We start from the raw sequence: 22819 nt of genomic DNA, 5'->3' as shown, positions 1-22819 counted from the left end.
GGCTGCTCCCTTACAAGTTCAGCCCCGATGCTCTCGCTTAACCTGCCTCCTACGTGATCTCTGGCCGCCTCCCCGCGGCGCCTGTCACGCAAACAAATCATCACCTGAACTCACATTGTGCTTATTTGCCCCAACTTCTGTAATCTGCCAGTCTACTGTGATCCTCCCTTGCTTGACCATGCGCCCATTCGACCTGCAGTCCGCTCACATCGAGCATTATGACCAGAACTCCTAAACGCGCCCTCCTCGGAATCGACTATAGAGCTAGATCACCCAAGCGACGGAAGTTTAGTACGGCTGCTACCGTTGATATAGACTCGCCCCCAGCCACACAAGCAAATATACAATCCCCCAACTCCCAGCACACAAAGGCAGAAAAGTTAAGATTGATTGAAGAAGAAGGCGTTTACCCTGCACGCGCTATATTGCAAGAGAAGAGGGTTGGCACTCAGAAGCAATATCTAGTTGATTGGGAGGCCCATCCAGAAACAGGTGAAGTCTGGGAGCCAAGTTGGGTACGCTACATTGACATCATCCTGCATCACCAAAGAGCGCGTTGTTGACCATTGCAGGAACCAAAGAAGAACGTAACAGAACCGCTGCTCCGAGACTGGAGATCCAGGAATCCGAAGAAATCCAAGGACTTGCCATACGAACCATCTCAAGCGCTCCCCAGCAACGTCACTGCGTCTTCCTCGACAAACGGACTTGGCAAGACTCTGCTCAAGACCCGTCTGAAGCGCTCGCGACCTATCGTCACTGATTCATCCAGTGATATCGCTTCCACCCACGAAGCTGATGCCGCTCAAACGTCCATCACTCCTAGTCTAGCGTCTACTACAGACTCCTCAGCAGACGACGACTACGGTCCAATATCGCCTTCCTTTGAGATTTCCGAGTCTCAACATCAGTCGTCTCTGTCAAACCCTGCCGCAACACCAGCACCGTATACCGTCCAAATACCCCCAATAGGCTTTGACAAGTCCGAGTACGAGTCACTCAAAGGCAGCAGCCAAATAAATCCTGGTCTCAGTTCACCTCTCCAGCAATCGGCAACGCCAAACTCCGCGCCACGCAGCACGCGATCACAACATCTCTCTATTCAGAATAGCCCTATTCTCTTGAGCTCACAATCACTCTCGAGCCACAAAAGCACCCGTGTCTCAGCTGCACACCTGAGGTTGGGAGAGGCACTTAGCAACTCAACCGCACAACCTGCCCAGGTCGAGATCCCTGCCTCAGCCGAGAGAGACCAGGCTCAGATCAAATCCGGCCCGAATCAGTCTCCTACATTCGTCATTCAAGAGTCTAGCTCTGAATCAAGGCCGCAGGTCATCAAATTACGCTTCAAGAAGTCGCGAGATCTTGATTCTGTCCAGCCGGTTTCTCCGCAACCTCCGCCTAACTCTGCAATAGTCGAGGACGACTTCCAGCCAATTCTTTCTAGCGCCCAGCCTCACTCTCTTATTGCGACATCGACGCGCGACGCGCTCTCACAGCGATTGCAGCCTATCCAGTCTATCGGAAAGTCGTCTTCGGAGTCGTCTTCGCTGTGGAACTTCGAGTCTCAGCTCCCTGAAGTACGTCGCTTGCTAGCATCTCCGACAACGCGGTCACGTGGTCAATCTATCCCACCGAAGAACTCTTCACCACTCAGCAAATCAGCTCCCGAGCCAGCGTCTTCACGCCAAGGCAACTCGAGCGGCTTGAGAATGGATACTCCTGCTATTCGGCAGTCGCCGCGTTTGCAATCGGCCACGCCAGTCTCACGTGCTCGTTCTCCACGGGCTTCACAGCAATCTAAGAGGGCTCGGACCCCACAGGCCTTGGACGAATTCAATTCGAGTACTATGAGTGCGAATGTCGTAACGAGTCCTTTGGCTACTAATCCTCCTCACATTGCTGATTGCAGCTCGCATTCAATCGACCCCACATACCTATCCGCGCAACCATACCAAGGCGACTCTGTCATGGGTATTGCTCCCCATGCTACCGTCTACGATCCTGTCCATGGTGTTAGCGCCCTGCCAATCCAACAGTCGATCGAAGAGGAACCCCAATCTTCTGCAGATTCAATAGAGTCGAAAGCTAGTTCAAGCCAAGTGTCCTTGCAAAACGAGCGCATCGTCCCTCAAGTTGACGGTGTCAGCCTCCCGGTGCAGCCAGTCATTGGTCCTGGGGAATACCTAATTGGTTTACCCGCTGAAGGCAAGATTCAGTCCATCTATAATGATCTCATCCATGCAAAGAGGAAGTTGATGTTGAAATTCATCTATCGCCGCGACTCGGTCGGCTCTGCAAACGGATCTACTAGCCGAACGATCGAGCGCAATGAGATGATTGAGCTAATGGAGCGCCTGCAAGATACCTCAACGCACATGGACCTTGGTCTCCCTGGTTTTGCTACACAGTATTCGATTCAATCGCAGGAAGCTACAGCCTATGCGCAGTACGCTGGCTCCAAGTTCGTGTTCCTTGGCGAGCTTATCTCCATGATGCAGTACGTCGACTGCGGACTGGTCATTGCTTCTAAGCCCGGTCCCGTACAGGATCTGCTGGCGGACTTTATCAAGATGAAACACGTGCAAGTTCGACGGCATGATCGACCCAATTCTGCGAGAGCTGTCACACCCGAAGCTTTGCGCGATACGCTCAAAGTTGATCTCATCACCACCACTTCTGATGCGGAAGTCAAACTCTCAGCTACCCCAGCACTTATGATTGCGTTCGATGCGTCGTTCGATAATCAAAGCTCTCATGTACGTCGCATTCGCGAGTTGTACTCACAGGGCCGGGACCAGCCACTTCCGGTAGTGCACCTGCTCGTCACTAATTCATCAGAACATGTGGACCGCTGCCTGCGGAAGGCCATGCCTTCGCCACAGCGCTTGAAACTCCTGGTCCGTGGCACCTATCTTGCCCGCGCCAACCTGGGAGGGTCACCGACATATGTTCCCCATGAGTCTGATGGGCCGGAAGGTGTCCCGATGGACATGCACGACCTGCAGAGAGCAGTCAGGAAGAGCCCGAACCGCAAGCTTAAGATGATCGCAGCGATCGTGGCTAGGGCTGCGTTATCGGCCGACTTTGAGGAAAATTGGAGTATCAATACCTTACCGGAAGTGCAGTATGATGAACTGGAAGAGACGCCTCCTGGGATGAGTGGGAACACAACTACTGCTGGCACCGCCGCTCCGACTCCACGAGATGGTCGCATGAGAACCAGATCTCCCGTCTCACGATCAGCTACCCCTTCGGGCAAGAAGCGAATGCTGGACGTCGATGCGGCGACGTCTCTCCTCCACAAGCGACAACGCTTGACTCCCATGAGAGATCTCACACCACTTGCTGAACCATCTCGTGATTCCGCAAAGATTGAGCACTTGCAGGAACAATTGAAAGCCATGGCAATCGAACTCGCTACAGAAAAGGAATCTCGTTTGAAAGCTGAGGAAGCCCGTGATGCCACGCTTGTGAAGCTCGAAGAGACCGAGAAGAAGCTACAAGAATGGCAGAATGATCATTCTGGGCTACTCCGTCGCTATGAGAAGCAGCGTGACCACAACCGCACCATCTTCAAGGAAAACAAACGCGTGACTGCAGCGAACGAGAACATCAAGATCCAGGCCGACAAGGTCCGCGAAATAAACACCAAGCTGCGCGGCGAGAACACACAGCTCAAGGCTGACCTGGCCTCCGCCCGTGACGACCTAAAAGCTGAAGGCGGCGACATTGCGGCCCTCGAGGAAGCCCGTTCGACAGCCCGCACAGCCACCGAGAAGGCTGCCATGCTTGAAAAGTCGCTAGAGAACACCAAGCGTGACTTCGAGTTCACCCGTCAACAATACCAGCAAGCGTCGAATCGTGCCGCAGAGCTCGGTTCGCAGACTACGGATCTTGAAGCGCAAATCGAGGTGCTGACACAAAAAGCTTCGGGAGAGCAGCGCCGCCTCAAGGAGATCAACAATACCGAGCGCACGAAGCGCGACCGTGACGAAGTCAAGAAGCTGACGCAGGAGAATCGGGGTTTGGTGGTCATGGCTAAGAAGTTGGACGAAGAGAACAAGGTATTGAAGAAGAATCGTGGCGTCCAGACGAGAGGCAGTAGCGCGCAGCCGCCAGGAAGTCCCGGTATTGGCGGTGGTTTTGGGCGGCGAAGTCGCCAGAACAGTCCCGCCGTCGGTGCCAGAGATGATCGCTTGACTGTTCCTGGATCCAGTGCGAGTGCGAGGGATCGTGTCAGTGCAGTCCGGAACGATCCTTGAGTGTGATGGGGGGGCCAGGCGGCTGGCGATATCTGTTTTTGCGAGCGGGTTCGGAAAGAGTGTAGCGGAAACGAGTGGAGCTTCGGTCAAGAGATGTTTAGAGCGAGCATGATTCTCATGAACTGCATCGAGCACATCAACGAAGGCCAAGAGGTCGCGTCGCTGCCTTTCTCCAGAGACTATCGTAGGGCGGAGTCGGTGACGCAGAAATCAATGACATGCATCCTTTGCCACGAACTATTTCTATTTTGCAAGCCCATCGCACCGTTGCAGAACCACAATATTCCTGTCTCCCCCGGCTGGCTCCTGTGCTCTTCTTGAGAATGTGATTTAATGTGCATACATACATACATACATACATTACCAAAATGCTGCTTCGACGCGGTCAAATTTCATGCTCATGTTGACTATCCTATTCGATGCCGGTTGGTGGACGGGATTCGGGCGTGGAAGTGGAAGTGGAAGTGGGAAGCTCCACCCCCTGGTTGTCGTGTGCTGAGAGCAGCAACACACAGGGTACACTGCCGAAGAAGCCGTCCGTCGAAGTAGTGGCAGCAGTGGGAGTAGCGTATCAAGGACGCAGCAAGACCAACCGGAGCAAGAACGACGCATCGGACGGGGAATTGGTCAAAGGAGAGGAGAGGAGAGGAGAGGGCTGAGGCGAATAGACCAGACCAGAGCGGAAGCGGAAGCGGTGCACCATGAAACAGTCATGTATATTCCATATAGCCTGGACGAAGAACCTTGCAATACTTGCATACTTGCGTAAGGAGGCTATGGTTTGCACTTGGGCACTGATAGCTATCACCACTACTCCGCCTTTTTCCCCTTTCCCCTTTCCCCTTTCTCGTCTGACCGAGTGAGCAGAACTCGAGTTTCCCAACTCTGCTTTTCCTGAAACCTTTGTTGTTGTTGTTGTTGTTGCGGTTGCTGCTGCTGCTGCCGCTGCCGCGGTGTTACCACCACCCACTTATTGAAATACAGAGTAGTATGCCGACCCTCCCGCCGGGGCTCGAACCGTCATCACCCCTTTACATAGCAGGCCTCCCTCCCATCATGAAACTGCTCTCGCATGGCTCATGCCTGCGGAAAGAACTTCGCAAGCCTCCTTTCCCTTCCCCTCAGTCTCCCTCCAAGCCCTTGTTCCTAAATTGGAAGCTCAGTACAGACACTCGGACCCTCCGTCCCTGTTCCCTCGCCTCCTCCCGCGGCGGCGGCGAGCTCCATCACGTATAGCTGGTGCCCTTGGCGATCAGATTCTCAAAGAGAGTCTTGTCGTGGCCCGGCACGACGACGCCGCGGGTGGTGCGCTCGAGCTGCTTGAGGCGCTGTGTGGAGCGGAACCAGGCCGGGTGGTCGCGCGCCAGCCAGCCTTGGGGGATGCCGTCTCGCCACTGTTTTGTAGAAAGAAGATGGTTCGTCAGTTTCCTGTGTTTGTGTGTGTGTGTCGTTGAGAGGGGTAGGGAGGGGTAAGTGGCAACGGAAGAGCATATTGGAGCGAGACAGGTGCAGCAGGGTATGCAGGGCATGGTGGCACTGCATGGCCGGACCGGACTTACGTTTTCAATGACGTGGCAGTGGTCACTGATAAAGAGGAACGTGCCGGAGTCGGGCATGTTGATTTGCATACCAATCAAACCTATGTCAGAAGTTGTCAGCACATGACTGTGACACGCGAGGGTCGGTGGAGCAGAAGGTGCAGTGATTTACCATCCGTGTGTCCGGGCAAGTGGTGTAGCGTGAGGCCCTGGCAGAAGTCGAAGGTCTGGTCGTCAAAGGTCTTCCAGTTCAGGCCCAGCTTGAGGTAGTGCTCAAGATAGACGCCCTTGTCGGCACCCGTGGCGACGGACCAAAAGGCACTCCGCAATTCGCGGTCGTGCACCCAGATCTCCACGTCAGGCCTGTCGAGGAACTCGTCCAGCCCGCCGGCGTGGTCAAGATGAAGATGGCCGATGATGATCTTCTTAATGTCCTCGATCTTGTTGCCTGTAGCCTCGACCGCCGCCCGCAGCTCATGTCTCGGCTCATACCTGACTCTGGCAAAGACGTCGGCCAACGCGGGGCCCCATACTTCAGGATAGTCTTTCCCACAGCCGGTCTCCCATAGAATGAGGCCCTCATGAGGGTGCTCGATGAGAATGCAGTAGCAGGGGAGCTCGCGGCGTTTGTTGACAAAGGCCTTGTTCTCGGTAGATTTGGTCGAGGTGTTGCCGCCGCGGACCACGAAGGCCTCGTCGCACTCGAGCCAACCGACCTCAAGCACGTGAAACTTGGTGCCAACCGGGCATACGTTCGAGATGTGATTGGGGACGGCGCCGCGTTCGAGCTGGGATTGTATGCCTGCCATGGTATCACAGGTACTTTGTTCGTGGGCGTTGGAGCAGTTGATATAGAGACGAGTCCAGATCTGGGATAAGACCAGGCGATGATGAGACGAGTACAACAGCAGATTAGCGAACCGAGGGCAAGCAGGGAAGAGGGGCTTCAAGTATCAGCTTTCCCAGAGCGACGAGGTACCTTTCCGGTCCTGATCCATTGAGGGGTTCGCGAACTACACGCTCTGTGGTACATTTCATTTCCCCGCATTCTCGGATACGGAGGGGAAAAGGATAGTAAGCGAATCACCTTTGCTCCGGGTCACCGCAGGCTGAGCTAAGATCGGCTTCGAGACTGCCTTGAGTTTTGACGTAGTCTCGAGTCAGAGGGGTTGACGCAATGATGTGGAATCTCCAAATGTTCGGAGCGTGCACCTGAAGTTGTCGAGATTGTAGCGGCCTGCTGGGGTCAGGAGCTGGTTTGCACGAGTTTGCTCCACGAGCTGCAACATAACCAGCAGGTCTGTAGCTTTTCTGTGTAAAGCAGGCACTACGGTAGTAGCTGCGGCGAGTGTAAAGCTCGTGCGCGGAACAGAGCCGGAAGCCGGCTATCAACCTTGGTATATTCCACAATTACAATTACTGTGGAGATGACTACAGTAGGGTGTTTTGGGTGGGTGCCGAAGGAGGAAGTTGCTACTTGCAGCTCCTAGGAGTGGCTGGCTGCCTTGTGCTGTCGATCAGCGTCTCGAAAGAGTGAAACACAGCTACGCAACATGGAACAATCGAGTAACGTTCATCATGCGGAGCATATGCCTCTTGGGATTCTGCCCGTACCCTTTCCCGTGTCCGGTCTACTGTTGCTCATGGTCTGCCTTGCCATGAATTGCCGAACACACTCAGGCTTCTGGTGTCCCGACGATCTTGACAGAGTGCTAACGTTCTCCTGAAAACTCCTTGACGATATGCCATTGTCCCTGGTAGCCACAACTAATGGCGCTGGTCCCTGCCCTCATCACTCAAGCCGCCTCGGCGACGGCCCCGACCACTGCTATCAGTGCTTCTCTCTCGTGCAATATTGGCTCTCACCCGTGCTTCCTCGACACTCACGGGCTCCATGTCGCCGAATTGAAGAGCCTCGCCGCTGATCTTGCGTGCGTGGGCTCGTACGACTGCCTCATCGATTGAGATGCTCTCAAATGCACTCAAATCTGGCTCGATAGGCGCAATGTTCGCCCACTGTCCAACCTGCCCAAACTCCAGGTTCTGTCTGCCCCGTCCTCGCTGCTGATCACCGTACAATACTGGATCTGATAAGTTGAATCCGTACGTTCCCGGAGCATCCACGCCCAATAAATAAGGATCCGAGAGCGCCCGATGGGGAGCCGAGCCTGCAACGTTGTACCCTTGGCCATGACCATTGTAGCCCATGTCGGCAGTTGGAAGTGCCGTGCCGGAATCACGGGATATGTCTCGGGACATTGGCACAGAGGTATAACCACTGGGTAAGTACCTGACTACGGGCACTTCGGTATTGGTCACCGTCTTTGAATAGCTCGAGATCGGTGGAGGTCGTTCTGCTCGGCCCGGAGCGTATGCCACATTGATGTTTTCAGTTTGCAGAGGTGGTAATTGATATCGCGCACGTGTACTTGCTTGGCTGTTCAGAAGCGCCTGAACTAAGCGTGGCGACGAAGAGGGATTGCGTGAATGGGCACTTGTCACATTGGCTGTCTTGGCAAGTCCTGCCGCATCATTAGACTGAAACTCAGCAGCCAGCGGTGAAAGAGGTGCATTAGTTGATCGTGCTGCCAGCACTGGCCTCTCACTGCTTCCACGACTAGTGGATCGGAGACGGGCTCCACCTCTGCTTGCCGGTGGGCTTGATCGGTGCATTGCTGCAAGCGCTGCTTCGGCCTCAGAGCTTGAGGAAGGCCGTGAGCTTCGATGCTCCGAGCTGGTCCGTGATGACGAATGGCTCAGGTGGACGCTCGCCTGGCTCACGCTGGGAGGCACAGGCAACGCTTTCCATTCACCCAAGTCCTTGTGTGGCTTTATCCGCGGTCTGCCCTCCAGAACAGCGTGGAGTACAGAACTCCGCCGTGATCGAGGCGAAAGCGCATGACCAGGGGTTTCTGTGGCATTGGATACCCATGAGCCGTCATCAGAGAGGATAGCACTTTCAGAAAGAGCACTCATAGGGTCCACTTCGGACGAGGTGTGCATCTGAGAATGCATTTGGGTGGGTGATTCCGACGGTGCTCGCTCCGAATCCAAGCCCCATGTCGATGCTCGACTCGGGGAGCTCAGGTCGATCGATTGAGTCTCCTCTGATGTGCTGGAAGACCTCTCGAATATCGAACTCTGATACAGCCTACGGCTGCTGTCAGACGCCTGTGACGGTGACTGATTCTGTATCTCGCGCTTCACCATCGCGAGCACTGCGCGGACCTCCCGTCGCGCTGTGCGCAATTCTTTGGTAGCATTGAGCGAAGTCTTCGGGAAGAACGAAAATAGGCGGGCAGCTTGTGCTTCGTACTCCCGGTAATCACGGATGAGGCCGGCTCCGGATGATTTGTGCATCTTATCGCTGGCGACATCATACGAGTACTTGAGCAGACGAACAGAGGCTCCTAGCCACCACCAGTAATCGTGCTCACCCGCCAGCGGCCTCTCTTTGAGGTCATCGCGAATCACATTTTGGACAACAGTGTGTATGCGGAGAGTGTCGATTACAGATTGCGTGGAGGCCACTGACATTCGAGTGCCCCTAGATTCGAATCGCGTGACCACAAGATCTTCCAGCCCGCTTGACTCTTCGGTGATTTGTGCAGGAGGCGTGTTTTCCAAGGTTCTAATGGTGATGGATCGGGTTTGTCGGCTGTTACCCTGGGTTGGGGGTCCGGTAACACCTTTGATTGACCTCGACTCTTCAGGCGAGGAGCTGCCCGATGAGCGCGACCATGTTTGCAACGTTCTCTCCAGGAGACCACTGCGCAGAAGGATAGAGATGGAGCTATCAAGGTCGGTCCTGGTGCTATTGGCATATTTGGGTGATAGCACATCTATGTTGTATGGAGATTCTGTCAATCCTTTGTAGCCGTAACGAATGAGAGCCACCGGTACATGATGAGTGAAGAAACTCAAGAGATTGACAAGGTTGACAGCTTCGTCACGTCCTTGTGCGCGAAGGCCAGAAATAATGTCGAGAAAGGGGGTGATCAGACGAAGATCGGTGGACGCGTGGGTGTATCTGTCGAGGGATTTGCCGCGCTCAATGAGCGCGTGGGCAGCGGCATGGACACCTAGTGGCAGGTAGTCATTGTCTTTGACGAGCTCGAGCGCTTTTTGCGTCTGAAGTTGCGACGGATGTCGTATGCCTAGGTTCCGGTACAGCAGATCTGTGGCGTCACTAACGGAGAGCTTGCCGACCTTCAATGCGGAGGGGTTGAGAAGGCGGTGTCGATGAGCTAGAGTCCTGTCGACAGATGTGAAGATCTGTTGAATGAGTCAGTGGTTCCCCCTGGAACAGGTCTTGCCGGCATCTTGCTAAGCAAGAGAGAAGGAAGTGGTTAGGGGCCAGGCTTACGATGCAGTTACCGCTCTGGTCGGGGATATACTTGCGGAAAGCGTCAAGCGACTCTTCCGTCTCGAACAACACACCGTCGAAGACCAACAACCACCCCTGCATAGATTCCAGACGTTGTCGTACAACGTCTGCAAAATCATCTGGGCCAGGCGGGACGGTTCGTCGATCACGCTCCTGCTCTAGCGCCCCAATGCTGACGCCGATATCCCACAACCCTTTCGTGATCGTTTCGGTCGTTTTACAGTCGATCCAAAAGGAGCCCTCAGGATAATCGAGGCGGTGCTTGTAGAAGTATTGCCGGGTGAGGTGAGTCTTGCCGCATCCCACTTCACCCCATACCAGCACGGCGCAAGAGCCCATATCTCGGCGAGCCTCATGCTGAAGCCGCTTATGTAATTTTCGAAGTTCATCTTGAAAGCCGACGAAATGCGCATTGGGTCTAAAGCCAAGAGGTGTGACCACTCGAGGACCTTCAGCTGAGTCTGAGATTCGGTGGTCGGCTGACGGCAAATCGTGGACTGAAGATACTACGCGTTTATAAGTCAGCGGACACGCCAAGACACGAGGCCACTGACCGTGATACAGCGCAGCCGAGTACGAGAAGGGAAAGTCATTCAGAGGTTGTTAATCAACTCGATCGAGAGGATCATGACATGACTCAGATGATGCGAGGAAGCCCGGACCGCCGATGAATGATGAAAAATGGCTGTGATGAACACAGCGGCTTTCATCGTCGAAGTGGTAGAGCCACATCATCGTCGACCTCCTCAACCTCGTACTCGGCTTGATGTTGCTGTGCTGGGAGTGATTTGGGGGGAGGCGCACCCATTGAGTTTCCCACTGAGTTACCCGTCGAGTTGGCGTGGCTCATCTGACCCGAAGTTGTTTGGGAAGTCGGTTGAAGCGCATCGAAGCCAGATGTGCTATCGCGTAGGATCTCGCGAGCAGCATCTTGTCTCTCTAGCTCACGTATACGGCGCTCTTCCTCCCAACGAGTTCGGATGAGGCTTGGAGCATCGTCAGCGTATCGTTGCAGGGCCTCCGCAACCACCTCGTAGCCGGGAGAGTTATCGTTCTCGAATTTGCACATGTGACTGTGGTCGCGCTCGATTCCCATACGCTCAACGCCCTCGATGACAGGGGCGGCGGAGTCCTCCTCTACCACAAGCATCCTGGTGCCTTTGAAGTCCATAGGCTTCGACTCGTGGAAGAAATAGACGTGGAACCGGCCAATGATCTCAATGAACAACCTGTTGATGTTTTGAAGGGTTTCGTTGTTGGATTTGAGAGCCTGGACTAGCTGTGGCGATGAGTCCATAAACTTCTTGGGGAGTACTGCATGACTGATGCGTTCGAGTAATGATCCCCATTTGGCGATGTCACTACCGTTGTGCGGCGTCCCCAAAAACAGAATGCCATATGTAGAGACGAAAATGCTTCGCTGCCTCTCGATGTGCCCATGACGGACATTTTTCGAGTGAATCAAACATCTCTTCACTACCAACCCCCCCAGCGAGTGACAGACGAATACGATAGGTCTTTCAATCGCTTTCTTCAACTGTTGAGGCTCGTCAGCATGGTGCACATGTTAGACTAAAATCGCTGGTAACGAGCTTGGGCGAATGAGCAAGATGGTAAGGGGACACAGAGAGTATCGCCGAGACACACAATCAAGCCGACGACAGCCTGCATCCTTCTGTGAATCATTGACTTGTGGAACGTACCGATCGGTTAGCCACCAGCCGACTGGCTAGATGCTCAGCATGGTTGTGAATCTTGTCTTTCGAAGCTCCGTCGGAGAAGGCAGTGACTTGGGCATCGTAGCCGTAGGTAAGGATTCGACACCGCTGGTCTTGGACTGCCTCGGGCAGGAGGTCGGTGGGCCAAAAGACCTCGGGATTGTGAGTTGCCCAAGTGTTATACGCGTGCCCGTTCAGGCCATGGACAAAGACAATGTCGACCAGGGGTTCGGGCGAGGTGTATACCTCAGAAAGGCCAAATTGGTTAATCCGGTCTGCAAGAGGTACAGCACTCATGGCGCCCAAGCTCACAGGACTGTTGTGTTGCAGTGGAAAGTATATCGATGAGGACGCCCATGCTACAGAAGGGCGCTGACAGAGGGTCTTATACACGGTACAGGCAAATAGTCAGATGATGGTGACCAGTCACCAGGTCACCTGGTGAGCAATGCTCTGGTGCTTTCTACTAAGGCTGCCGCTTTGTGCAGGCGCAGTTGAGTGTAGGCGAGATCTGGGCCAAGGCAAGGCCCCGGGATCATCGCATCGATGTGCGGCCCGCAGTGCCTTAGCCCGGGGGCCAAACCCATTTTAGGCGTCGCTTCTGAGACGTTTTTGTGGCGATGCGGGGGACCAAAGCACCAATTAGTCATGGAATTCATGCCTAGAAACGCTTTTGGCATGCCTTCTTTGGCCCTGGTGCTTGTCTGCTTCGCCTACAAGGTTCTGGAGACTTCAATACTCCGTATGTAGCTCAATGCACAAAGGTTCGTCTGGAGGGAACTTTGGGCCTGCAGACGTCGAGGCGGAAGCCTGCGACTGGTCAAGCGGATCGGCAGTCATCTGCACCCTGTTGTGTGCGTCACCAAGTGCCTGATGACCCCCTTTCAAGCACCAGAGGTACTTCCAATCAGCCACCAGGCGTCACGGAACAGGAGGCGTGCTCTTCCGTACCCTGCACATGTCACTTCCCCGGACAAGCTAGGGATCGGCAATGTTGGGCGTCGTCTATCGACCCTTGAATGCAGGTTTGCGCTTCTCTGCAAAGGCCCGCAGAGCCTCAACGCGGTCCTCTGTCTGCAGAATCATGTCATAGGCAGCATTCTCCGAGGCTTCGCCCTTTGGCCAGCCTTCGATGGCCTGCATTGCCGCCTTCAACGCCACCGGTCCACCCTCGCAGATGTCTCTCGCCAACTGCAGGCTGGCATCAAGGACCTTCTCACGCGCCACTCCCTCCTTCTTCGCTTCTTCGGACGTTACTTCAACAAGACGGTCGCACAGCCCAAGGAAGTATGCCTCAGCACCTGTGACTCTTCGACCTGTTAAGATGAGATCTCTTGCTCGGTTGACTCCAATCAAGGGTGGAAGACGGTAGGTGCCACCTGCGCCCGGGATGATTGCCAATCTTGTTTCTGGAAGACCCACAAGGGCCGTTGAGCCAAAGACACGGAGGGTGGTACAAAGTCCAAGCTCGAGACCGCCTCCCAACGCGGTCGAGGATATGGCCGAGATGGTAGGTACTGGGAGATTCGCAAGCTCGGTGAACGTGGATCGCAGGTGAGTCAAAAAGGCACCGACGCTAGATCTTATCAGTACATCCTTGCGGTACGAGTTGGAGGATTGCCTACTCCGCCTGGGACATGCCTCTCCTCTCCTTGAGATCAGCACCTGCGCAAAACGCTTTGTCGACGTTGCTGGCCACAATCAGAGCTCTTGTTCCTCCTGTACCACCTTCGGCTTTAATTTCGTCCACATGACGCCTCAAGTCTGTAACCAACTGCTTTGAAAGGGCGTTGCGTGATTCTGGCCTGTCGAGCAGCAACACGCGGATTGTTCCAGAATGAGGGGCTGGATGATTTTGTAGCTGTATGGTAGATCCTTGGGCGGCGGCGGCATAGTGTCGTGTCTGTCCTACCCGAGGAGAACGCACGAGCGTCCTCAATCTGGACGTGTGCCGCATGATGTATACTGCGCTGGTGGGCAAAAGGGAGCAAGAGCTCGAGATTGAGTATGGTGTGCGGAGAGGAACGCGCCGCAAGTAGCCGAGGCTCGCGTCAAGGATCCCCGAGCAAATCAAGACTTGGCAGTTGACGTCACATCTCAATACTGAAGTCGAAGCCAGGCTCAGTCTCACCAGGAAACCTGACACGACGCTCCACCAGCACGAGACCGTGAAGCGAAATAATCTATAAGTCCAAGCCAAGCCACCACACGAGCCAAAAGTTAGACCATTGAACAAAAAACGGACAGTCAGATCAGGGACACGACACTGCTCTGAAGAACGCCTTGCATCCAACTATCATTGGATCTACTGAAGAGACCTCCTCAATTCATCCTGTCATTGAACTCGGACTAGAAAAATGGCCGCTACAACAGATCCCCTTCACGACACGATCCTGGATCTCGAAGATCAGACTTGGAAAGCACTGCAACGCACTGGCGCTGCCCTGATCCCATTCTTGTCAAAAGACTGCCAGATGCTCTTCCCGATGGGAGTTCGAGTCACTGCCACATCGACCCCGAACCTCAAAGAAGTGATGACAAGCGAAGCTTTCGTGCCATGGGTGTCGTATGATATGCATGAGGTCCTAGTCACGGAACTGGGTCCCGATACGGCTCTCATCACTTACAAGGTGCAAGCTCTGCGACCGCAAGTGGGTGCTCCTGATGATGGACAACCATTCAAGGCCCTGATAGCCAGCGTCTGGAGGAGGAGCCCCGGGGCTGACTGGTTGATGGTACTTCATCAGCAGACGCCTTATTCGGAGCTCGTGGAGGAATAGGCAGGTCCCAGCAGGTGTTTCGAACATTATGTGTTTTGGAGTGCAGCGGCATTACAATTTGTACTTGTATGACAGTTCTCCGTGGCCCAGGATGCCGTTGCAATCACTGAGGCAAACGACTTCAGTCCGTGAAAATGCCGAGCTCTGGGGGCGGCCGCCAAGGGGATATTGTCCTACATCGATCCTCGTTCAACCGTAGCAGCAACAGGGGCTCCTACGGGCGAATCTTCGTAGCTAATCGTCTAATCACTCCCTTGAATGTGTAGCTGCAGAGGCAAGCATGTGAAAGAGCCCCAAAGTCGCCTAATGCAAGATGACGAAATGATCCATGGGAAGCGACCGTTTGCGCGAAATGCGGAGAAGCCTCCGGTCCTGACGTTGGTTTGGCAACGTCAGGTGCCACTGACGCAGTGGACAGAGCAGCTGGAACCCCAGCTTCCCAGCATTGCACAAAATCTGCCATTTGTACCTCTTTCGAAGCTCTTTCCATCACTGCACTCAGTCCAATCATCTCGTTCAGTAAACCTCTACCTCAAACCAAGACAGCATACCACGAAGCATTGCAAGATGTCGTTTCTCTACCGCAGCACACCCCTCCTCCGCACCTCCGCCACCACCCTGACCTCACAATCAACTCGCTGCTTCTCGACATCCCTCGCTCAACGTAATGTCGTGAAAGACGCAGCCAAGAAGGTCGACCGCACCGTATCAGACCAGCTCGTCAAGGGCATTGACAAGGGCAGTACGTAACACACCTCTCTAACCCCCAACAAGAATACACACCCTCTAACCAGTCCTCCCAACAGTTGAAGCCAAGGATGCCGTTGCCGAGGTCGCCGGTGTCGACACCCAGAAGGCCAAGGCCAAGGCTGAGGAGCTCAAGGGCGACGCAAAGGCAAAGGGCGAGCAAATGAAGGGCCAGGCCAACGCCGCCAAAGAGGAGGCCAAGGCTAAGATCTGAAGTGGCCGCCCGTGCTACCGATGATTTTCCATGAGCTTTGCATGTTCTGCGGGTAGACTGGCGAAGCTGATAAAAGCGGTGTCCCATTCATCATGAGTTGAGCTGGATTGATTTCAATCCCCCGCAGAAGGAGTCCTTTTTTGAGCGGGGTTTCGGCCCATGACAACATGTATCAACATAATACATTCATCCCCAATCAAGCAAGAATGAAAGAGATGTGCGGAGGGTTGTACAGTGCTGGCTAGGTAGCATCGTTGAAGCCGCGATAGCTAATAGCAAAGTTCCGCATAGACTCACCTTCTGGTCTTCTAACCTGCCGTACCGCCCTCGTCTTTCTTGTCTTCCCTTGGCGGTAGCTGCACCAAATACTCCCTTTCACTGTGACCAAACTTTACTACATCTCCATTCCTCACCTCATAGTATTTGGCCTTCCCAATATCAACCCCATTGACCGTGGTACCATTGACGCTCTCCAAATCCAGCACATAGCCTTTGACCCTGCCCTTCTTCTCCCCCCACTCCCCCCTCTCCTCCCGCCACCGCCACTGCCACACCGCATGCTGCTTACTCGAGCTCCCATGCTCAAGCATCACGTCGCACACCGCCGGCTCCCGGCCGAACAGCCAGCAACTCTGGCTCCCCAGCTCGATCGTCTCCAGGATCTCGTCCCCCTTGAAGACGTACATCCGCCAGGGCTGCGACGCGGGCGGCTTCCGTGCCTCGGGCGGCTCATGGAACTTGAGCACGATGGACCGATTGGCGGTGCGGATGGTGTTGGCGGCGGCAGCTAACCGTCCCGTGGGCGCCCAGTTGGGCTTTTCCTTTTTCTGCACGTTGCCATCTTTGTCCTTGTAGGTGTCGCTGTCGACGCCGGTGAAGGCATCGTTTTGTGACGGAAGAGGGCCGCGTGAGCGCTCGAGCGGCTTCGGCGAGTGGGACCGTGAGTGTGGTCGACGGCGGTGGTGGTGGTCGTCTTTACGTCTGTCCCCTCCTCGATGGTGGCCGTTGCGGGCGTCTCTGCTTCTTGATTGGGGTCTCGGCGACGCGCGAGCGCCGTTCCTGTACTCTGGGCTTCTCGATTCATTTCTTCGCGGCTTATAGATTGGGCTTGATGATCTATGTCTGCTGTACCTCTGCTCTGGTGTCACTGATCTTCTTTTCCGAGGACGTTCCTGGCTGCGCGACCGACTGCGCTTGTGGCGTCGGTCATGCTGACTGTCCTTACTCCGGGGGTCTCTAGCGTAATGTTCAGGGCTATCGCGCCCACTAGGTGATCTCGGTCTCGCCCTCGGTCGCCCATTGTCACGCTGGTAGTGGGAGTCCGACATATTTCGGTGTGGGGCAGGCTCTAGTTTGCGGTCATGCCCGCGTTCCTTGACTTTTTGAGTTGGGACCAAGTCCGTTTGTCAGCAAGTGGTGTGGGTGGTCGTAGTTAGCACTGCATTTGTGTCTGGACCGGAACAACTTTCGACGCGATTTTGTGGCGGGAGGAGATAACGGCAACAATCTCCTAGCCTACTAAGTTCTAAGCGGTTTAACGCAACAACCCCGGACCAACTTCATTTCAAAGGACGGGGGCAGTGATCAATCAACTCAGCCATCTCACGCGGTCAAGGCCTATCGCGGTCAAACTATAACGGATGATGCCGAGTATCCGGTATCGAGTCCTATGGACACTCTGAACCGTACGGTAGACATTCCTCATGCTGCACTGCAAGATGAATGCTATAAAAGAGGCTGTAGACCTTCCTCCTTGTGAGTTCGTAATTCATATCACACTGGCAGTGAACACAGCGTCACGAAACGCATTGCTCAACCATCACATCGTCAATTAGTACAATACATATTTGCTATCTAATAGTTGCACTCATCGCGAGTTCTACCTCTCGAAGCCAACGACTACAAGCATGCTCTGGCTCGTCACTGGCTGCTCTTCCGGCTTAGGCCTCAGCCTAGCCAACGCGATACTCGATGCCGGCCACCAATGCATCGCATCTTCGCGCAACCCATCCAAGACTCCCGAGATTGTTTCCAACTTTGAAAAAAAGGGTGGAAAGTGGATTACCTTGGACATTTCCAAACCTGATGTCGAAGAAGTGATCGCAAAGGCTGTCGCAGATCATGGTGCCATTGATGTTCTAGTGAACAATGCCGGCTATCCAGTCGTTGGGCCGCTTGAGAATCAACCGCTCAAAGACGCTCGCGACCTCTTCGAGACCAATTTCTTTGGATACATCCGCACCATCCAGGCCGTCGCACCCTCCATGCGTGAGCGCAAGTCTGGTACTGTTGTCAACATCGGTTCCTCCGAAGCCTGGCAAACGAACCCGCTGTTAAGCATCTACAGCGCTTCAAAATGGGCGCTAGAGGGCCTCACCGAGACCATGGCTGCGGAGCTCGGGGTGTTTGGCATCCGCACCTTGATCGTCGAACCCGACGCCATCCGCACCGAGTTTGCCAACTTGGAGTCGCAGGACGTGCCAGGCTTTCTCACGCGTATGGAGGCCTACAAGGGAACCTTTATCGAGCACGTGTCCCAGTTCTTGATGACCATGCACGGCACCCAAGCCATCGATGCAGCGAAGGCGGCCAAGGCCATTGTTGCAGAGGTTACGACGCCTAGCTCTGACCCTCCCTTGCTGAGGTTGCCCCTTGGGAAGGAAAGCACCAAGAAGTTGAAGGCTAAGGCAGAGATGTACGCTTCGATTGCAACTGCTACGGAGGGTGTTGCAGCTTCTGTGGACTTTGATGCCTAGACTCTTCCTGGCAGAAGTCATTGGACAGCCACCATGCCCAATACAGAAACCATTCTTTATCCTGTAGAAAATATTTCAATATGGATTTTGGTCCCCTTCTCCCAGGCTTTCGCTTTACAAGATTCGCAGGGCAAAATTAGCCTTGCTTCCTAACTCGACATCTGCTATGTGGACATAGTGAGCTGCCTCTTAGAAAAGTTTTAACGGTCCGCTTGCTGAGTCAGAGCGCCATATTGCAAGACATGCAGTATATGGTATTGTCATGGCGACAAGGAGACCGAGAACAGGCGCTTGACTTCGTAAAGGTGGAATGCCTCGCGGATCGACACCAGCCTAGAGTAGCCCATACATCAAAGGAGATATACGCAGCGCACATGCTGAAGCAAATCACTCCAGGCCGGGATTCCAGTCCGCTGCCGGGACCAAAATTCACTGCCTGAAAGTCTTGGCGTTCGGGCCTGTTGAGTGTTGGACGGACGGGAGCGGGGGCACCCAAGTTCCGAAAGTACGGTCACATGTTGGCCTACCATGAGCTTTCAAGCGTCAGCATCGACCATATCAACGGCAAGTACCTTCAAGCTGTTTCTCGCATCTCAGACGTCGTGTTGAAGTGGCCGGACGATTCCGGCGGAATTACGGGTGGACAGGGCAAGGTCTTGGCGTCGGCCGCCGCTCAGCAACACGGTGTAATGCGGCCGTCCGGGCGAGGACCGAGCCTACCCTCAGATTCTGGTGGTAGAGGACCATGCAGCGCTGGGCAAGGACTTCGGACCACGCATCAAGGCGTCTTGATAGCACTATGCTCAAAGAAGCTATCATACATGTACTTGTTCTGTCTCGTACACAAATGGCGCTGGTCACGGTACTCCCCAAATTCGTCCGTATCCCGTGCCGGAGTAATGCGGCCGATGCAGCATCCCCGCATCCTGCTACCTACACCCCTGATGATCCTGGGATTGCATTTCGAAGCCAACCCAGGAGCGATCCAGGGACATTGAGGCAAAATTGCAATTGTTTGGAGCAGCACCGCGTCATGACCTGACGAAAGGTGTCTCCGCCCTCATGTAGATTTGGCGGAGATAATGGCGATATCGAAGCTTCTCGGCCAATTGAAGGATCGGAAGTATCTCCCAATGACGATAGTCTAGATTTCATCAGAAGGCTTCTGTGGTGAATGTATAAGAACCGCGTGTCGCCAGCCGTTCCATAGACCTTGCCACCATCAGCATTTACTACCCACAGCTCGTCGAGCAGTAACACTCCTCGACCGGAAACCACTAAGCGCGCAAATAGTTCCCCAACATGTCGCTATTCGAACCGGCCCCCGACCCACCCACCGAGCTGGGACGGGTCCGCGTGCTCGCCGCCAGAGCTGGCGTGCGTGTTTCGCCGCTGCAGCTGGGCGCCATGTCCATCGGAGAGGCGTGGAAAGCCGGTATGGGCAGCATGAACAAGGAGCAGTCGTTCAAGCTCCTGGACGCCTTTTACGAGGCGGGCGGCAACTTCATCGACACCGCCAACAACTACCAAGACGAAGAGTCGGAAACGTGGATTGGCGAGTGGATGAAGGAGCGCAAGAACCGTGACCACCTCATCATCGCGACCAAATATACGACACCTTACCGCAGCTATGAACTGGGTAAGAACAGCCACAGTGTCAACTACTTTGGCAACCATAAGCGGAGTATGCATGTCAGCGTGCGGGATAGCTTGAAGAAGCTAGGAACCGACTGGATTGATCTGTAAGCCTCATCGTCCGGACTGCCTGCAGCATAGCTAATGTTCGAAGTTTGTACCTGCATTGGTGGGACCACTCATCCAGCATCCCGGAGATCATGGACTCGTTACATATACTCGTCGAACAAGGCAAGGTGATGTACCTTGGCATCAGCGACACGCCCGCTTGGATTGTCTCTGCCGCCAACGAGTACGCCATGGCCCACGGGAAGACCCCTTTCTCCGTCTACCAAGGTCGTTGGAATTTGATGATCCGGGACTTTGAGCGCGACATCATCCCCATGGCACGACACTACGGCATGGCACTGGCGCCCTGGGACGTTCTGGGAGGCGGCAAGTTTCAAACCAAGAAGGCCATCGAAGAACGCAAGAAGGCCGGAGAAGGCCTGCGTACCATGATGGGAGCATCTGAGCAGACAGAGCAAGAGCGAAAGATCAGTGATGCGCTTGAGGATGTTGCCAAAGAGGTGAGTCCTCCCAGAACATGCCCTCCATCTGATGTGTTGCTGACCTTTCCCAGCACGGCATCGAATCCGTCACGGCAGTGGCACTGGCCTACGTGATGGCCAAGACCCCTCGCGTCTTCCCCATTGTTGGCGGTCGCAAAGTCGAGCATCTCAAAGACAACATCCAGGCGCTCTCGATCAAGCTCAGTAACGAGCAGATTGAGAGGCTCGAGAAGGCGTCCCCCTTCGCTCCAGGATTTCCTCAGAACGTAAGTCTTCCAGCCCCATCAATGCCAGGATTCCAAGCTAATCAATCACAGTTCGTTGGCGAGGATCCAGGAATAGTTGGCACAGCGCAAGGTGGTCCCTTATTGAAGAATGCTGCACCACAGGCGTATGTGCAGAGAGAAAGGGCGATTGGCCGCGAGTAGGTAGGCAAAGCATGCGAATAGTTGGGTAGCACTCATTCAAAAGTCGTCCTACAAAGAATAGTGTACGTTCACTGCCTCTTGGACGCCTGGCCAGAATGCTTTGCTAAATCTGCATCCGATGCGGAGATGGTGCCGCTCTGGTTTCATTATTCAGCGCTCGTAGCGATGTCGGTCTAGTCTCCGTAGCCAATCATATCATTTTCCTATTCGTCGTCGATGGCGTCATGCGTATAAGACGTTTTGGTGTCCCAGATCAAAAGAGGAAGCATACCCTCCATCATCAATTACTAAAGGATCTCCGGACTTCTCACGTCGTCGCATCAACTTGAGCGAATTTACACGGCTGTCGGTATATAATCGCAGGGTTCTCTGTAAGTCAACTACACACACACCCACGAAACCCACGAAACCCACAATCGCCACACAGTCCCCATCCTGATACCACCGAGGCAAATCCAGCACTCATGCCAAACACAGCACTCTTCCAACAGTCCCTCCGCCCACTAACACGCTCCAAGCCCACAACCTCATTCACCGCACTCACACTCAGCCAAAGCCAGCGTCACATATCCACCGACCTCTCCTACACCAGCCCCTCCCCATCACCAACCATGACAACCTCCACATTCAAGTATCTCAACCGCTCCTCCATCCAACCCACCACCAAACCCTGGGCCAAAGTCGACGGCCCGGGCACCTCCTTCACCCTCTCAGACCACACCAAGCCCGTAACCGACCTCCGCTCCGTCCCCAACCCCAACACCTTCACAACCGACACCTCCGGCTTCTCCGTCCACCACGCCCCCTCCACGGAAACGCTCTTCACCGACGACACCGCCATCCGCACCGGCTACTACGACGAAGTAACCAACCTCCTCAAAACCTCCCTTCCAGGCGTCAGCAAAGTCGTCATCTTCGACCACACCATCCGGCGCCACGACCCCACCTCCCCGCGCCAGCCCGTGCAGCAGGTGCACGTGGACCAGACCCCGCGCGCCGCCGAGGCGCGCGTGCGTCGCCACCTCCCGCCCCAAGAGGCCGACGACCTGCTCAAGCGCCGCTACCAGATCATCAACGTCTGGCGGCCCATCGGCCACCCGGCTAGCGACTACCCGCTCGCGCTCGTCGACTGGCGCAGCACGCAACCGCGGGACTTCGTCAAGGTGGACCTGATGTACCCGAAACGCGACGCCGCCGCCGACGACGCCGCCGCCGCTGCAGCGACAAATGGCGTAAACGGCACAGCTTCGGCCGATGACAGTGACGACCGCGGCAAAGAAGTCCTCCCCTCCCCCTCCAGCAAGGACAGCACGGTCGGCTACGAAGTCAAAGGTGAGACTCTGGTCGTCGCGCCCAACGATTCCCACCAGTTCTACTACGTCAAGGACATGACGCCCGAGGAGGCCATGTTCATCAAGTGCTTCGACAGCCGCAGCGTGTGGATGAATGACGAGGGGTACGTCAGTGGAGAGGAGGGAGAGGCAAAGGTGCAGGAAGGAACGGTGCAGGGAAAGGGAGAGGGGAGGGACGGCGTGGCGATGGGGACGGCGCATACGGCTTTCATTGACCCGAAGACGCCGAAGGGGAGCAAGGGGAGGGAGAGCATCGAGGTGAGGTGTTTGGTGTTTTACGAGGAGGGGGCTTGAGGTTCCCGCAAAGGCAGGCGAGAGGCATTGCTCGAGTGACGGTAACGATCTAATGATGATGGTGGTAGTAGTAGTAGTAGGATACTGCAAAGGGGCATGGAGTTTTTTGGGCGAACTTTGGGAGCGGCATGGAATGGAATTAACACGGCAGGAG

At 54.8% G+C, this 22819-nt stretch overlaps 10 protein-coding genes across 10 annotated transcripts; 6 read left to right on the top strand and 4 right to left on the bottom strand.

The window, feature by feature from the left end:
* Positions 1-218: 218 nt before the first annotated feature.
* On the top strand, positions 219-4265 carry HMPREF1541_01590 (uncharacterized protein; the record flags this gene model as incomplete). Its single annotated transcript, XM_008715949.1, has 3 exons — positions 219-515; positions 573-1160; positions 1230-4265. 3 exons carry the CDS (start codon positions 219-221, stop codon positions 4263-4265), a joined length of 3921 nt encoding a protein of 1306 aa, XP_008714171.1.
* A 1226-nt stretch (positions 4266-5491) lies between these two features.
* On the bottom strand, positions 5492-6612 carry HMPREF1541_01589 (uncharacterized protein; the record flags this gene model as incomplete). Its single annotated transcript, XM_008715948.1, has 3 exons — positions 5492-5659; positions 5825-5904; positions 5976-6612. The coding sequence occupies 3 exons, from the start codon at positions 6610-6612 to the stop codon at positions 5492-5494; spliced, it is 885 nt and encodes a 294-aa protein (XP_008714170.1).
* Positions 6613-7570: 958 nt separating this feature from the next.
* Positions 7571-12205, bottom strand: HMPREF1541_01588 (uncharacterized protein; the record flags this gene model as incomplete). Its single annotated transcript, XM_008715947.1, has 4 exons — positions 7571-10078; positions 10170-10669; positions 10995-11727; positions 11894-12205. The coding sequence occupies 4 exons, from the start codon at positions 12203-12205 to the stop codon at positions 7571-7573; spliced, it is 4053 nt and encodes a 1350-aa protein (XP_008714169.1).
* Positions 12206-12913: 708 nt separating this feature from the next.
* On the bottom strand, positions 12914-13865 carry HMPREF1541_01587 (uncharacterized protein; the record flags this gene model as incomplete). Its single annotated transcript, XM_008715946.1, has 2 exons — positions 12914-13484; positions 13534-13865. 2 exons carry the CDS (start codon positions 13863-13865, stop codon positions 12914-12916), a joined length of 903 nt encoding a protein of 300 aa, XP_008714168.1.
* A 400-nt stretch (positions 13866-14265) lies between these two features.
* HMPREF1541_01586 (uncharacterized protein) lies at positions 14266-14688 on the top strand (the record flags this gene model as incomplete). Its single annotated transcript, XM_008715945.1, has 1 exon — positions 14266-14688. The coding sequence occupies one exon, from the start codon at positions 14266-14268 to the stop codon at positions 14686-14688; it is 423 nt and encodes a 140-aa protein (XP_008714167.1).
* Positions 14689-15255: 567 nt separating this feature from the next.
* HMPREF1541_01585 (uncharacterized protein) lies at positions 15256-15649 on the top strand (the record flags this gene model as incomplete). The annotated part of the gene is made up of 2 exons (XM_008715944.1): positions 15256-15430; positions 15495-15649. The coding sequence occupies 2 exons, from the start codon at positions 15256-15258 to the stop codon at positions 15647-15649; spliced, it is 330 nt and encodes a 109-aa protein (XP_008714166.1).
* A 308-nt stretch (positions 15650-15957) lies between these two features.
* On the bottom strand, positions 15958-16977 carry HMPREF1541_01584 (uncharacterized protein; the record flags this gene model as incomplete). Its single annotated transcript, XM_008715943.1, has 1 exon — positions 15958-16977. One exon carries the CDS (start codon positions 16975-16977, stop codon positions 15958-15960), a length of 1020 nt encoding a protein of 339 aa, XP_008714165.1.
* A 579-nt stretch (positions 16978-17556) lies between these two features.
* On the top strand, positions 17557-18405 carry HMPREF1541_01583 (uncharacterized protein; the record flags this gene model as incomplete). Its single annotated transcript, XM_008715942.1, has 1 exon — positions 17557-18405. One exon carries the CDS (start codon positions 17557-17559, stop codon positions 18403-18405), a length of 849 nt encoding a protein of 282 aa, XP_008714164.1.
* A 1302-nt stretch (positions 18406-19707) lies between these two features.
* Positions 19708-21019, top strand: HMPREF1541_01582 (uncharacterized protein; the record flags this gene model as incomplete). The annotated part of the gene is made up of 4 exons (XM_008715941.1): positions 19708-20147; positions 20195-20609; positions 20663-20857; positions 20909-21019. 4 exons carry the CDS (start codon positions 19708-19710, stop codon positions 21017-21019), a joined length of 1161 nt encoding a protein of 386 aa, XP_008714163.1.
* A 611-nt stretch (positions 21020-21630) lies between these two features.
* HMPREF1541_01581 (uncharacterized protein) lies at positions 21631-22665 on the top strand (the record flags this gene model as incomplete). Its single annotated transcript, XM_008715940.1, has 1 exon — positions 21631-22665. One exon carries the CDS (start codon positions 21631-21633, stop codon positions 22663-22665), a length of 1035 nt encoding a protein of 344 aa, XP_008714162.1.
* Positions 22666-22819: the final 154 nt, after the last annotated feature.

Source organism: Cyphellophora europaea, assembly GCF_000365145.1.
Source record: "Cyphellophora europaea CBS 101466 unplaced genomic scaffold supercont1.2, whole genome shotgun sequence".
Classification (NCBI taxonomy): Eukaryota; Fungi; Ascomycota; class Eurotiomycetes; order Chaetothyriales; family Cyphellophoraceae; genus Cyphellophora; species Cyphellophora europaea.
The sequence above is the reverse complement of the archived record's forward strand: the minus strand, read 5'-3'. Positions and strand labels throughout refer to the sequence as shown.